The sequence below is a fragment of the Theobroma umbraticum genome, unplaced genomic scaffold, assembly GCF_002168275.2.
Source record: "Theobroma umbraticum cultivar Fairchild unplaced genomic scaffold, ASM216827v3 scaffold_95.0, whole genome shotgun sequence".
In the NCBI taxonomy this organism is placed as follows: Eukaryota; Viridiplantae; Streptophyta; class Magnoliopsida; order Malvales; family Malvaceae; genus Theobroma; species Theobroma umbraticum.
In genome coordinates this window covers 5,088,043-5,102,949 of record NW_018397257.1, presented here as the reverse complement: position 1 = coordinate 5,102,949, position 14,907 = coordinate 5,088,043, and the positions used below count along the sequence as shown (strand labels likewise).

Below are 14,907 nucleotides of genomic sequence, written 5' to 3'. Positions count from 1 at the left end.
TTGCTGCTATTGAAAGACATCTGAATTGGGTATATGTCTTCAAAAGTTTTGAAAAATTACAACTATCTTTAAATATTTACAAACAAAGCATTTAGAAAAGAATATAGGGCAACAGGCTGCTCCAAAAATAATCACAGCAGCGGCAAGAATAGGATATGCAAAAAAAAACCAGTAGCTCCTTTCCATAAAGGAATGGCTCACAAGGACTTAATCTGTCATTACATAAGATAAGAAGCAGGCAAAGGCAACCTTGGCAGAATGGAAGGCTAATCACCAGCAAGCATTATATAACAATAGCAGACACTGCAACTCCTCTCATGGGGTAGACAAAATCAGCAGCTCCTGCTCAATAGAAAAGGTTTTTTTCTTTATTTTTCGGGGAGGATATAAAATCAAGCTTTTGACTTTGAGTAAACATATAGAATTAACGTTTAGTTTTCTTTATTTTATTTGAATGGTTAATTTGTTTAATTTCTTGTTTTTTTTAAAACAAAGAAATAATGTTTTCTTTAAATATTATTATTACAGTTTTTATATTATATTATACATGTAATAATTTTTATTAAATATGTATTAGTTTTCTTTGAACTTATTATTAATGTTTTTATTCGCCAAGTACAGAAATAACATTTTCAAAAACAATAAATAAATTGATATATACTACCTTTTTGGAAAACCAAGAGGAATAAAAGCTAAACTTTCATTCCATTTGTTCATTACAGTAACTTGATTTTATTTCCTCCTCAAAAGAATAGTAGTAGGGCTTAAAATCTCTGTCTTATTACTAAAGTTTAAATAATAATAAATAAATAAAAATATAAGCACTAAAATAAGACACAAGAATCAAAGAATAATAAATTATTCAAATTCAAATTTGTTTACGATCAGAATTTTATAATATTATAGTTTATATAAATATACCATTAAATTTGATATAATTAAATCAGTGTATTAAAATACATATTATATATTCCAGACATGATTAGTTTTTGTTTATAACAAAAGCTTTCTTTATCACAATAAGATAAAAAAGCAATATAATTCTTTTAATCAAAATTGGGAAATCGTGCACTGTAGAGGGTTTACCATTACCATTACCATGCTACCAATTTATTTGTACTATTTATTATCAGTTATATTTGACATGTTACACATCCAAAAACAGGGGGAAACAAATAAACACATAATCCAGAAGTTGAAATAGTTGGTAGCAAAGGAGAATGGGGCAATCTAATAGAGCAAACTAAATTGTACTTAAAAAAAGACTAATTATCAACTCCCCAGTATGATGCAAGTACTGAAAAGGGAGACATGAATCTCTGCTTGTTGGATTAAACTCAATTTAACGTAGTTCATTGAGTTAATGATCTACATACAACATTTCAGGGTTGCATTGATATAGCAGAGAGGACTGGCAACATTTCAGGAAACAGACACAAAAGTTATGAGATCAACAACTACGCAAGAGCCCTTTCCATAAGCTTCTCTTTTGGTTAATTAAAGAGAGAAATGCATGCAAACTAAAGATTTTGAAGGGAATCAGCCCACTGATGCATATGCATAACTAGTACCAGTATCACCAAGTAGAAGAAAAACTTTTTAAATTAGGTTGCCAAGCAAATGGCTTGAATAAATTCATGTCTCTGCGAAAAAGAAATTTAGAAAAGAAAAGGTGTTTCCCTAAAGTACAAGCTAAGTGCTTCTTGAATTGATAAATGCAGATTGCTACATCAACCCAGATACTCCATTTATAGGCAGATCAACAATGTCAACAATAATGATCCCTCTTTCATTCTACGACTATCCCTATACATAATTTTTTGGTATAGTTTCAAACAATTTAGAATTCCAAATATAATTATGATTTAAATCAAGTCAAAGGAAGTTTAAATTCAACTTTTAAACAAGAAGAGATCACAGATGAGAACCCCTCAACCCTTAAAACCAAAGACATCCATGTTCCATAATATAATTCTGCATGGCACAAAGAATGAAAAATGAGGTCGTCAAGTACCAGATAATTACTTCCTTGAAGAGATGCACTACAATTTCATGCCATTCTATGGTAATGAATCACCAGCAAATATTGAAACTATCAAGAGATGATTTAGTTCATTGGTTGGTACATAACTTCCTACTTAGAAAGTAGAGTTTGAATTCCCTTTTTTTCAATTAAAAAAAATACTTAAATCATCAAAAAGCTCTATATTTATAGAGTTCATTAAGTCCAATCTACAAACATGCCATTGAAATACACATGTTCCAAATAACAAGACTTAATTGCATGGCATTTGCACGACGTTCACCAAAAGTTCTTATATCTACAGACATACCATTAAAGTACACATGTTTCAAATAACAAGACTCAATTGCACGGCGTTTGCACAATGTTCACCAAATTGTTCTTACAACTGGGAATGAAACATATAGAAATATATCAACTACCATCCAAAACACAAAATTTGTTTTAACATGTTGAATTGTTGATATGAAAGAACAAACCATACAAAAGAAACTACAGCTTCTTTTTTCTAATTTCCATACATGTTTCAAATAACAAGGCTCAATTGCATGGCATTTACACGACGTTCATCAAACTACAACTTCTTCTTTCCAATTTCCACATATGTTTCAAATAACAAGACTCAATTGCATGGTGTTCACCAAATTGTTCTTACATTTGGGCATGAAACATATAGACATATATCAACTACCATCCAAAACACAAAATCTGTTTTAACATGTTGAATTGTTGATATGAAAGAAAAAACCATATAAAAGCAACTACAGCTTTTTTTTTCCAAGTGTCAAATTGTCTATTGTGCAATTCCCTTTGATATGAAAAAGAAAACCATTTCAAGAAACAACTTTTTTTTTCCAATTTCCAACTTGTCTATTGTACAATCCCCTGTGATATGAAAGAGGAAACCATTCAAAGAAACTATAGCTTGTTTTTTTTCAATTTCCAAATTATCTATTGTGCAATCCCTTCCATTACTTGAGGATATAAAAATGGTAACAAGATATAGGACATAAATGCTTTAAAAATAGTGTTTATAAGCTATTGAACTAAATTCTAAACTTACAACATCTGACCTATCTTGCATTAATTGCACCAATACACTAAAACTACTTCAAAGCAAAAACCTAAGTTTGAAAAACATTTAATCACCTCATATCCTTCCTCCTTTCTTGCTTTTACTAGATGAAACCCCTACGATAAGAAATCATCTCTAACAAAACAAAAACCAATATATGAAAGTGATATGCTATCAAATTCTAGCTGAATTTTGAATCTGTATTTCTTATTGGATCCTAAACCACTTAAACTAAAAGTTAAGAAAGAAAACCAAAACTTAAATAATGTAAAATGTAAATTAAAATTCTTTTAATTAAGATCAGAAGTTGAAAAGAAATTAGATTGTATCATTTCTTTTTGTTTTATTGCTTCTTTTTAGGACCATTTTCTTTCTTTTTTATCATTACTAGTAACATTACCATTAAAAGAGATAAGGTTGCCAACCAACATATTCATTTCAAATGAACTTGGAGCTCCTCGAATCTTTACATTCTTAACTCTTTCCTTCTCCAATCATACTAGACAAACTTCTTCCCATCTTGGTTCAACAAAACTTGGTCACCACTTTTTGAATAGGCTAAAGGCAACACAAATTCAAAATCTGAATTATCTGATGTTGCTTCACAAATAACAACTTAATCCAAGATTCTTTCATCCATATTCTTTCATCATTCATATATCAACAACATGAACTTCTCAATAATTTTCATTCATACAAAGGCAAACTCCTAAGACTTGTACATTCATCTGAAACTTCTTATCTAAACAATCCAATAGTTGAACCACACTCTTATCTAAACAATCTAGTAATTGCACCGCACGGCATTCCTCGATTCCAAGATCTAAAGTAACAACAAAGCTCTTGCATGTAACTCAGGCTTTTTAAAAACCACACATTGCAAAGCATTGTTGGCAATAACCCAATATCCTCGCTTGTATTTAAGGGTCCATATTTTTTTATGTAAAATATTTTTTAGAAAATATTTTCAAGACTTATACTTGTTTGGAAGACCAAAAACTTATTTCAAATGTAAAAAATTTAACGAGTCAATGAAAAATGCATTACGCTTCTAAAAAGCGTAATACATTTTTAGAAAAAAACTCTTATGCTAAGTCTAGGAATATAAATTTGATAAATATTAGTATTTAACTTAAAATATTAAAAAATTAAAAATATATTAATATTTAACTTAAAAAAATTTTAAACTAAAATATTAATATTTAAATTATTGAATAGTATTAAAATTAAAAAATATTTTTTAATGAAACCATTCAATGTAATTAATTTTTTGTTTATAAATAAAAAAATCTTACTAATAATTATAATAAAAAAATATTTCAATGATTGTCATTTTATGAATACATATAAGTATAGATTTGGGATGTGTTACAGAACTAATAAATATTAATATTTTTATAATGAATACACATAAATATATGTTTTGGATGTTTTATATAATTGATAAATATTGATATTTTTATAGTATTATGGTAAAAAAGTGATAAGATTAAAAAAAATTTTGAAAATTAAAACTTACTTTAATTATAAACTAGAGTTAAGAATCATATGAATGATTGTATTGCACTAATGATTAAATAAAACACTCAAATACCAGCAAGCTTAACTCATATCTATACACATTCGTTAACCAGATATAAACAACTTAATTGCTGTTAATTATTTTTCATCCGAAAGAAAATAATTTATCCAAAGAAAACATAGGGTTTTATACAAAGCAGATGATGAAACTATTATTGGCAATAGGGGAGCAAAAATGGTCCATTCCCAAACGAATGTAAAATAGGTATGAAGCAAGTAGCAGGAATTACTACCAAGTTGACAAGCCATGAATCCATCTGGCTTCTACTATTTCAATCTTATGGTCAACAACAATGTGTAGCTTATACCTCAAAGCCTATAATTAACAAATATGGTTTTATAAGTTTGAAAAAGTCTAATTGAGGCAAAAATCAAAGATTAATTCATTGTTTGAAACCTCATGATTGAGGACAACATAACGAAATTGATAGAGAAGAGAGCAAGAAAAGACCTGGCCCCTAAGGGTGATAAAAAGAAGGATGCGATCTAGATGGAGGAGCCAAAACAGAGTATACAATGGCAGAGGATCAGTAATATCTAAAAGAGTGGAGCCAAAGATTCAAAGGGAGTAAAAATCATCCAAGAAGAGTCCAAAAATGTGCAGGTGATGACTTCTAATTGTTTTGATGCGATCTGAGAAGTGGAGAAGGAGAATCAAAAAAATCATGAAAAACAGTGGCGAACAAAGATGGTGAACAATGCCAATATCGCTATTGAAAATATTAAAAGCCTATCAAATGGTTGGTAAATTGAAGAAAATTTTGATGCCGCCCACCTACAAGGTGCACTTGAATTTTTGAAGGATAATTCATTTGTAGTGAAGGCTAGTTCAAATGTGGGATAGGAAGAAAAAAGTAGGTTTATAGCAAACAAATTTTAGTTGTCAACAGACGAAAGGTTAGGTGAAAACTTTGGCTCAGAGAGTGCATTAGCTGATAGTGTGCAGTTCACTAAAGACTAAGACTATGTTCAATGGGCTTTAAAAAATGCTTAGAATATCATGGTTCGGAAACAAAAGCTGAAGAAACATGCAAAGCAAGTAGTTTCTGTAATGAATGCTAACAGTGCTAGTGGATCCATGATACGACGTTTGAATAGGCCTACTGAATCAGAAAAAGAAAACTAGGAAGTGGAAATGAATGGGTTAAGGATTTCAGTTAACGAAGTAGTAGAAGTGAAGAACAATAGTGCTGAATGTTCGACTTGGCATCGATCAAAACCAGGTCAGGATAAGAGACTGACCAACAACGTGCAATCTCTCATGCATTCCCATGCAGCATTAGGGAATAGTTTAAAACCCTACCCATTCGTCTCTAGAAGGAGAAACTCATATAATGTCCTTTATTCCCCAATAACTCTAAATTTCTTGCATGATGATGATTTGGAGGTAAAAAAAAATGTACATGATAATGATTCTATCTCATTGAACCCTTCAATTCAGACTTACCCATGATAAATTCTTTAATTTGGAATATTCGAGGCATTGCTGGTAAAGTTGTGCAAAAAAGAATGAAGAAATTAAAAATGATGCATAATATCAAACTGCTAGTAGCATTAAAACCTATAGTGCATGTTAGTAACATGAAATTTGTTAAAAAGAGATTGAGATTTGATACGGGGATCACTAATTGTTCTCATAAAATTTGGTTTTTTTGTTTTAATGAAATCTGCTGTGAAGTTGTGATGGACCAGGTTCAATGTTTACATGTGAAGCTATCATTTCCTTGGCTTCCCTAACCTATGTATGCCTCTTTTATTTATGCTAAATGCACTCGGCTTGAACGACCGGAACTTTGGAATAGTCTCCAGTCTTTCTTAGCTGATATGCAGGCACCATGGTTAGTGGGTGTAAATTTTAACTCCATTATCAGTAGTGAGGAATGGTTGCATGGTGCAGCTCCCCATGATGGATCCATGGAAGACTTTGCTTCCACCTTGCTTGATTGTGGCCTTTTGGATGCAGGCTTTAAAGGCAGTAATTATACCTGGACTAACAACTGTTTGTTCCAACGTTTGGACAGAGTGGTGTATAACCAAGAATAGGATGAATGCTTTTCCTCTACACAAGTTCAACACATAAACTGCATAGGTCTAACCATTGCCCTCTTTTATTCTCTTGCTCTAATACAAATCAAAAAGGTCTTTCTACGTTCGCTTCTTGCATGTTTAGACAAAGCACCATGACTTTTTTCTTTTTGTAGAAAAAAGTTGGCAGACTCCTTTATAAGCTTCAAGAATTCTAGCATTTTGGCATAAACAACAACAGCTTAAACGAGACTTGAAATGGTGGAATAAGTAAATTTTTGGTGACATCTTTAAAAACCTTCGGTTAGCGAAAACAGAAGCAGAAGAAAAGGAACTGAGCTTTCAATAGGCTTCTTCAGTAATTAACAGTGATCTAATTCACAAAGCCTATGCTAAACTCAATCGCCAATTAAGTATTGAAGAGCTTTTTTGGCAACAAAAATCTAGCATCAAATGGTTAGTAGAAGGAGAATGTAACATAAAATTTTTTTCATATGAGGATGTAGAAAAAAAAAGTGAAAAATCATATTTTTTGGATTCAAGACCAGAATGGGACTGTCCTTGAAGTGCCCTATTTAATTCAAAATTCTGCCATTGATTTTTTCCAGAACTTATTGAAGGCAGAACATTGTGAAGTCTCTAGGTTTGATTCCTCTATTATTCCGCGTCTTATCTCCACCACTAATAATGAATTTTTATGTGCAGCCTTATCACTCAAGGAAGTTAAGAAAGTGGTTTTTAATATAAATAAAGACAGTGTTGCTGGCCCTGATGGTTTTTCATTCCTTTTTTTATCAACATTGCTGGGACGTAATCAAACATGACCTTTTTGAGGCAGTGCAGGATTTTTTCAATGGGGCCCCACTTCCACGTGGAATTACTTCAACAACACTAGTTTTGTTGCCTAAAAAACCGAATGCTTGTCAATGGAGTGATTTTCGTCCCATTAGTTTATGTATTGTCTTAAATAAGATAGTATCTAATCTTTTGGCTAATCGGTTGTCAAAAATTCTCTCATCCATAATTTCAGAAAATCAAAGTGGATTTCGTTAGTGGTCAGCTTATTAGTGACAATATCTTACTGGCACAAGAACTCATCGGCAAACTTGATTGTAAAATTAGAAGAGGTAATATGGTACTGAAATTGGATATGGCAAAAGCATATGATTGGGATTTCCTTTATTTAATGTTGGAGCATTTTGGCTTTAATGCACAATGGATAAGCATGAAAAAAAACATGTATTTCTAACTGTTGGTTCTCTTTACTCATCAATGGTTCCATGATGGGCTATTTCAAATCTGAAAAGGAGCTATGACAAGGGGATTCCATTCATCTTTTCTTATTCATATTGACGGCAAATACTTATTAAAGGGAATTAATCATTTATTCAGTCATTACACTTCCCTGCATTATCAATCTGGCTGCCCAATGATTATCAGTCACCTAGCCTTTGCCGATGATATAGTTACTTTTACTAATGGTTGCCATTCAACCTTGTAAAAAATTCTGAAATTCTTGTAGGAATATGAATAAATATCTGGACAACAAGTTAATCACTAGAAAAGTTACTTCATTACATATAATGGTTGTGAAACTTCTAGAAGGCATATCATATCCCTAGCCATGGGCTTTTAACATAAAACACTCCCTATTACATATCTTGGAGCTCCTTTGTATAAAAGATAAAAAATGGTAATCCTTTGTACCAGGATGGGAGAATAAGATTCTATCACCGATAGGGTGCATCACATTATTGAGAAATGTTTTATCCTTACTTCCAATTTAGTTATTACAAGTCTTTAAACCCCCGACAATTATGATTGAGAAGATAAAAAGGCTTTTTAATAGCTTCTTTTGGGGTAGTTCTACTACATATAAAAAGATTCATTAGGCAGCTTAGAATAAAGTCACTCTCCCAGGTTCGGAAGGCGGGCTTGATATCCAAAATTTGAAAGATGTGTTTGGGGCCTTCACAATGAAACTATGGTAGGGATTTCAAACTTGTAATAGCCTACGGACACAGTTTTTGAAAAAAAAAATATTGTATTCACATAGCTATCTCATTATGTTCAACCGAAACCCTTGATTCGTAAGTATGGAAACGAATGCTTGATGGTAAAACAATTACAATCCAACACACTCGGTGGAGGAAAATAGAGGGGAGCTTTTTTTCTAGCCTAATTGTTGGATGAGAGAACAACCTTTGGTAACTTCGCTTCATTCTTTTCAGGATGATATGTCTTTTGTTAATCATTTTTATAATGGTGATGTATGGGATGTTGATAAACTGAAATTGTTATTACCTACTGAACTAGTTGATGATATTTTGAAGATTCCTATTGATAGCTCACAAGATGATGTAGCTTATTGGACTCTAACACCCAATGGGGAGTTCTCTACCAAGAGTGCATGAGAGGTAGTTCAGTAACGGCAACCTCATACTACTATGGGCCTGCTTATTTGGCACAAAAGTATTCCATTACTGATTTCTTTTTTCTTATGGAGAGTAGTAAACAATTGGTTACCGGTGGAACTCCAAATGCAGAAAAAAGGTATTCACTTGGCTTCTAAATGCCTATGTTGCAACTATGAGGAATCTTTAATACATGTTCTATGTGAAAGTCCGGTGGCAAGATAGGTTTGGACTATCTTTGCAAATTCAGTTCAAAGTCATATCTCAAATCCTCAACATGTCTTTCAAATTATATGGGCATGGTATTATTCTGGTGATTATACTAAATAGGGTCATATTCGTGTTTTACTTTCATTATTTATATGCTGGTTTTTGTGGTTTGAAAGAAATGATGTGAAGCATAGGCACTTGGGTATGTACCCTGACAGAATTGTATAGAGGATCATAAAATTGCTAAGACAATTATTTAAAGGTTATCTCCTGAAATGATGGCAATGGAAAGGGGATTACCACATAACTGCTTTATGGGTTTTTAAATTTTCTACTAAACATTCTATACCTCCTCAAATTGTGCATTGGACCAAACCATCTATAAGTGAATATAAGTTGAACGTAGATTATAGTTCTAAAAATAAGCAGCAGGCTGCAAGTGGAGGGGTCTTTTGAGATCACACAGGTATGCTCATTTTTGGTTTCTTGAAAAAGATTGGTTCTTCTAAATCCTTACAGGCAGAGCTACAAGCACTGTTTAAGGGCTTGTTATTGTGCCAAGAGTGCAATATTAATAAGTTATGGATAGAGATGGATGCATTGGTGGTGATTCAGATAATCCAACAATCTCGAAAAGGGTCCCATGACATGCGATATTTATTAGAATCTATAAGGAAATGTTTGCAAAATATTTCTTATAGAATTTCACATATTTATCGAAAAAGTAATCAGATAGCAGACTTTTTGTCTAATTAAGGCTACAGTTATCAAGATCTTTGTGTATTTACTAAAGCACGAGGCAAACTATGTGATATTTTCAAGCTAAATAGATTAAATTTACCTTATGTTCATTTTAAATAAATATAAAGGAGTAATACTCCTTTTTTTTATTTTTTCATTTCCTTGTATTGTTAGTTTTTCTAAAATTCTTATAGATCCTTATACATAGGTAATGTATTTATCATTTCCACTAGAAATTATAGCAAAGATGGTAATCCCTATATTAGGAATTCTATTTTTTATTGCTCATGTAATTCTGGAGGTAAGGTTTCGGTCTCGCTCCTGCTATGCTTAATTTTTTTTTTTATTATTATTATTATTATTATTATTATTAATAAAACAATTACAGGGAACTTACAGCACAAAAAAAAAAATAACTCCATTAATGATAGCAGAAAACATTTTCCATAAGATAACCCAAACTATAAAAAATATTTTGACGGTTTATAAAAAAAATATTAAATTTTTTTATAAATTCATTGAAAAAAATTTTAATAAACTAATTATTTTTCAGTTCCCAAACGAAATCCTAAGATAAAAAAGAAAATCGTTAATCCTTCTCTAAGAATTAGTCCACAAGCTGTAAATCTTAACTTCAGAGTCAAAAGTGTCATAATTGCAACATCTGACCAACTTGTAGTCTTCAAAAATGAGATCATAGCTCAATCCATAACAATGAACAGGCAACATCTAGTACTTTCTCATTGAAGGGCCAATAAAGTTAATTCCTCTTCACCATTGAACAGAGCCAACAAGCCAATGCAACAACCTAATATTTCAATTCCTTTCCCTACATCGCATCGTCTCAATCAAGTGGATTTCGAGTGAGTCCAAATTGACAAAATAGTTGAGACACCTTATTTTGTACGATAATATTATTTTTTATTAATATAATTTATTTTATTTGTTTATTGACATTATGCTACTAAGTCAAGTTGATTTTAAGTCCAATTAAAATTGAACCATTTTGAGCTTTTGAAACCCAAAATCAATTTGGGTTTGATTTTAAATAGAATCTTTTGACTTTCAAGGCCAAAGGCCCTTAAACCAAAAAAATTAAAATTTTGAAAAATTTAAAAAATAAAAAAATCAAATCAAAAAGGGCATAATTGTCCAAAAATTTGAACAACCGAATTTTATAAGAAGCCTAAAATTCACAAGAAAAAAAGAGAAGAATTGAACAAAAAAAAAAGAAAAAAGCTAAAAAAGTCCTGTCTCCATAAATCTTCCCAATCCACTAGCCAAGCTCATGCCTTTTGTGTAGGAGCCCGATGAGCTTGGGTTAGATCCACATAAGACCACCTCAGGAACTCAAATTCTTTGGGCTTTACATTGAGACTAAAGAAAGGAATGTTTGGACTATATTGAATTTATTTAATATTGTTTTGTTTGTTAGCATTTACATTATGTTTAGTGGGTTGTTTATTTCCCTAAAAAATAATAATGAAAACAATGAAATGATAGTGAGATAATCGTTAAAAATATTTTCTTCATGTGGATGTGTGGATATGTGTATTTATTCATATACTTGAAAAATGGGAATAGTGAATTCTGAAACAAACAAAAGGAAATAAAATGCATGTGCATGATTATTTTATAAAATGTACTAGTTTATTACATAATGTAAACAATAGAACATAATGAAATGATTATTAAACAAATGTACGAAAATATAACAATAAACAACGTAAAATGTATTAAAAGATATGTAATAAAAATTATTAAATAATAAAAGATGTAATTAACTTATTTGAAGTGGGGAAAGCCATTGATCCCAAGTAAAATCGAGACCCCACCAATAGGAATGTGCAATGATCGGTTACAACTGGGCAACCGACCGCAATTGTCGGTTATGCCGACCGCAACTGTCGGTTATGCCAACCGCAACTGTCGGTTATGGTAACCGACGGTTACAACAGACGGTTGCAATGACAACCGTCGGTTGTTTCGATTGGCCTCGTCTGTCGATTGGCTCGATTGTCGAGAGAGACTCTTTCCTCCTAGAACCGATTGAATACCCGATGTTTTTTTTTTAGGGAGCAGAAAGATACAATTGCCCTTCATTAACATCCCTAAAGGTTAAAATTAGCCCTTACCTCTTATTTCCTCCCAACCTAAATTCCTGCTCGCGCCCCCCCTCCGCCCGCCCTTTCCTGCTTTCTGCCTCTCCCTCACTCCCTCTCTAACCTCTCGAAATCTGCAACCAGCCAGCCACCTTAAAAAATCGACCGAACCAAGACTCTTAAAAATTGACCGAAATCGACTTTACATTTTATGCGGTTTGATCAGTTATAATGTTGAAATTTTTTTATCAATTTTACCAAAAATCGAACCGAAATCGACCGAACAGAGCTATGCACACTCCTACCCACCAGAATAATAGAAGGATCCCGATTTTAATAACCTAACATAATTCCAACAATCACTCTAGATGATAAAGTTAATAAAATTTATTAATATATATGACAAAACATATAAAAATAGATAAAAATATGAGAAAAATAATAAGCAGATATTTGACAATCTAAGCCAAAGATGGAATTTCAGTCGATATGCAAAATATTGTTATAGTAAGATCAATTTTCCTAGGTGAAGGACTTATTTAGGACCTTACCAATATAATAGGAGAGTTTCAATCTTAAATCTTAATATTTTAATCTAAACAAATACTTTTTTAAAATATTATTAAAAAGACACTCAAGTATTTGACTCATTAATTTATGTATCTTCTGTATAAATAGCAGAATTTGAATCTTTTTTCTCTAAATTATAAAAATATTATTAAAAAAGGGATATCAATAAAAAATAAAAAGATATAGTAAAATAATAAATAATAATAATAATAAACATATGGTATAAATAATTATTAATATTGTAGTTTATAGGCAACCATGTATTATCATTGCATTTTTTAGATGTAGTATGCATCCATTTAGAAATATTTTGTATACAAGTTAAAGACTGATGATAAGACTTCTCAAGAAGCTTGCGAAGGCAAATTTGCTTAGGAAATACTCTAAGTGAAAGAATATTTTCGAGTCTAGCCAATATGATAGGAAGGCTCAAAGAATGTGTTTAATAAAAGGCCTTTGTTTGTATTAAGGATTGCATGCACGAAAAAAATCATTTTTTACCCATAAATAATTACTTCGATGATGGAATTTACTTAATAAACTTACAAAGGCGAGTTTTTCTAAATAATTCCTTAGGTAAAGAGAATATCTCCGAATCATACCCTTATGATGAGAGGATTCAGGAGATATTCTCAATAAAAGATTTTTATTTGACATTTATTGAGATTTATGTCATGTATTTCATAATTGCACCATGTGCATATCACATACGTGAAATCGAATAATCTACTTTAAGGTAGTAATTAAAAAATAAATAAATAATAATTAAAAAATATAAAAATAAAATTAAAAATTAAGATTTAAATAGAATAATACATTATTAAATAGTATTATTCATGGAATAAAAATCATGAGGTGTTAACTGTTTTTTATACGTGATTGTATTTTGAAACTCAATTTTAAAATTCATAAAATAAATTATTATTATTTAAATAAATTTAAAATTAATTTAAAATTTCGTTGAATAAAATGAATTTAACAGCTGATCAACAGCATTTAAATAAAAAAAATTAATGATACTCTTACATTTCATATTGGGTGGTCAAGTTTCCGTATCCGCATGTAACGACAAATGGAGGAAGCTCACACTGAGACCGAGTGAGAAGTTGGTGTTGGTGTTGAGGGAGTGTGAGAGGTGGTGCTTGACTCTTGAGGAAAAGTCTTTACTTTTGTGAGGCATCAAAATCTGGACTAAATGACCCAACTCTGGCCCATTTTATTTTATTCTTTTTAGCAATTATATTATTTTCATATTTTGTATTGACACAGTGATTACTCGTGAACTACCGTCAGCCCATCGATGGTCTCGGCGTGTGGAAACAGAAAGCCGTAACTTTTTTTAAAAAAATATATTATTTATAAAAATTTAAATAAATTTTTATTTTTTATTATATTTAATTAAAATTTTTATATTTTTATTTTAAATTAAATAAATTTTTATAATTAATAATTAATTAAATTAATAATACTTATAATTTATGTCACGTGACGTTGAAATGATAATTTATAATGATGTAATATATTAATATAATATAATGACATAATTATTTGTACATTTTCACTAATTACAATTATATATGTCAAATTTTCTTAGTAATTATAAATGCATGCATATTGCAATCCAGGAACCCACACATGTACATTTGCTCTTATAGTGCAGGAATACCGCGAGGGAAAAGAGCTGCCAAGAGTCAAACAAATAAAGATGCTGTGAAATTAAGGATCAAATTAAGGGTGAAGAGGCGTCAATATTTCTTCAAAGATTGTAATCTTAGAAATTGAAATTTTAAAGTAAATGCTTGAATCTCACAGGCAAGCAGCAGCTCTGAGTTTCGAAGGAAACTTGGAGGAGTCCTTTGATTAAAGCATTTTCTGATGCTCAATTATTAACTGCCTGGATTGGCTTATCTTGCACTTCTCTCGTTGATTTTAACTAGGGTTTTTCCCTTTATTTTCAGCTTTTATTCTTACAACAAATACGCCTCAAGTTCCACATATTTCTTTCTTTGCATTTTGCTTTCCGGATATATTCGACTTTCAACTACATGAACAAAAATTTGCTCTTTATATTAAGCTCTAACCAACAACAATTGAATCAGCACTGAAAGCAAACTTGTGGTATACCAATGGTTGCAACTACTGCAAAACTGCTGCACCTCTTGACTC

General features: G+C 31.1%; 1 protein-coding gene and 1 pseudogene across 1 annotated transcript in view; both read right to left on the bottom strand.

Moving 5' to 3' along the window:
• Positions 1 to 3,454: 3,454 nt before the first annotated feature.
• LOC149527439 (F-box protein CPR1-like) lies at positions 3,455 to 4,017 on the bottom strand (annotated as a pseudogene).
• Positions 4,018 to 14,685: 10,668 nt separating this feature from the next.
• LOC110412324 (uncharacterized) overlaps positions 14,686 to 14,907 on the bottom strand; it is a 1,317-nt gene continuing 1,095 nt past the window's right edge. Inside the window, 1 exon segment of the mRNA XM_021422857.2 lies at positions 14,686 to 14,907. This exon segment is cut by the window's right edge and continues 9 nt beyond it. Coding sequence (XP_021278532.2) covers positions 14,878 to 14,907 — 30 coding nt within the window. The 3' untranslated portion in view covers positions 14,686 to 14,877.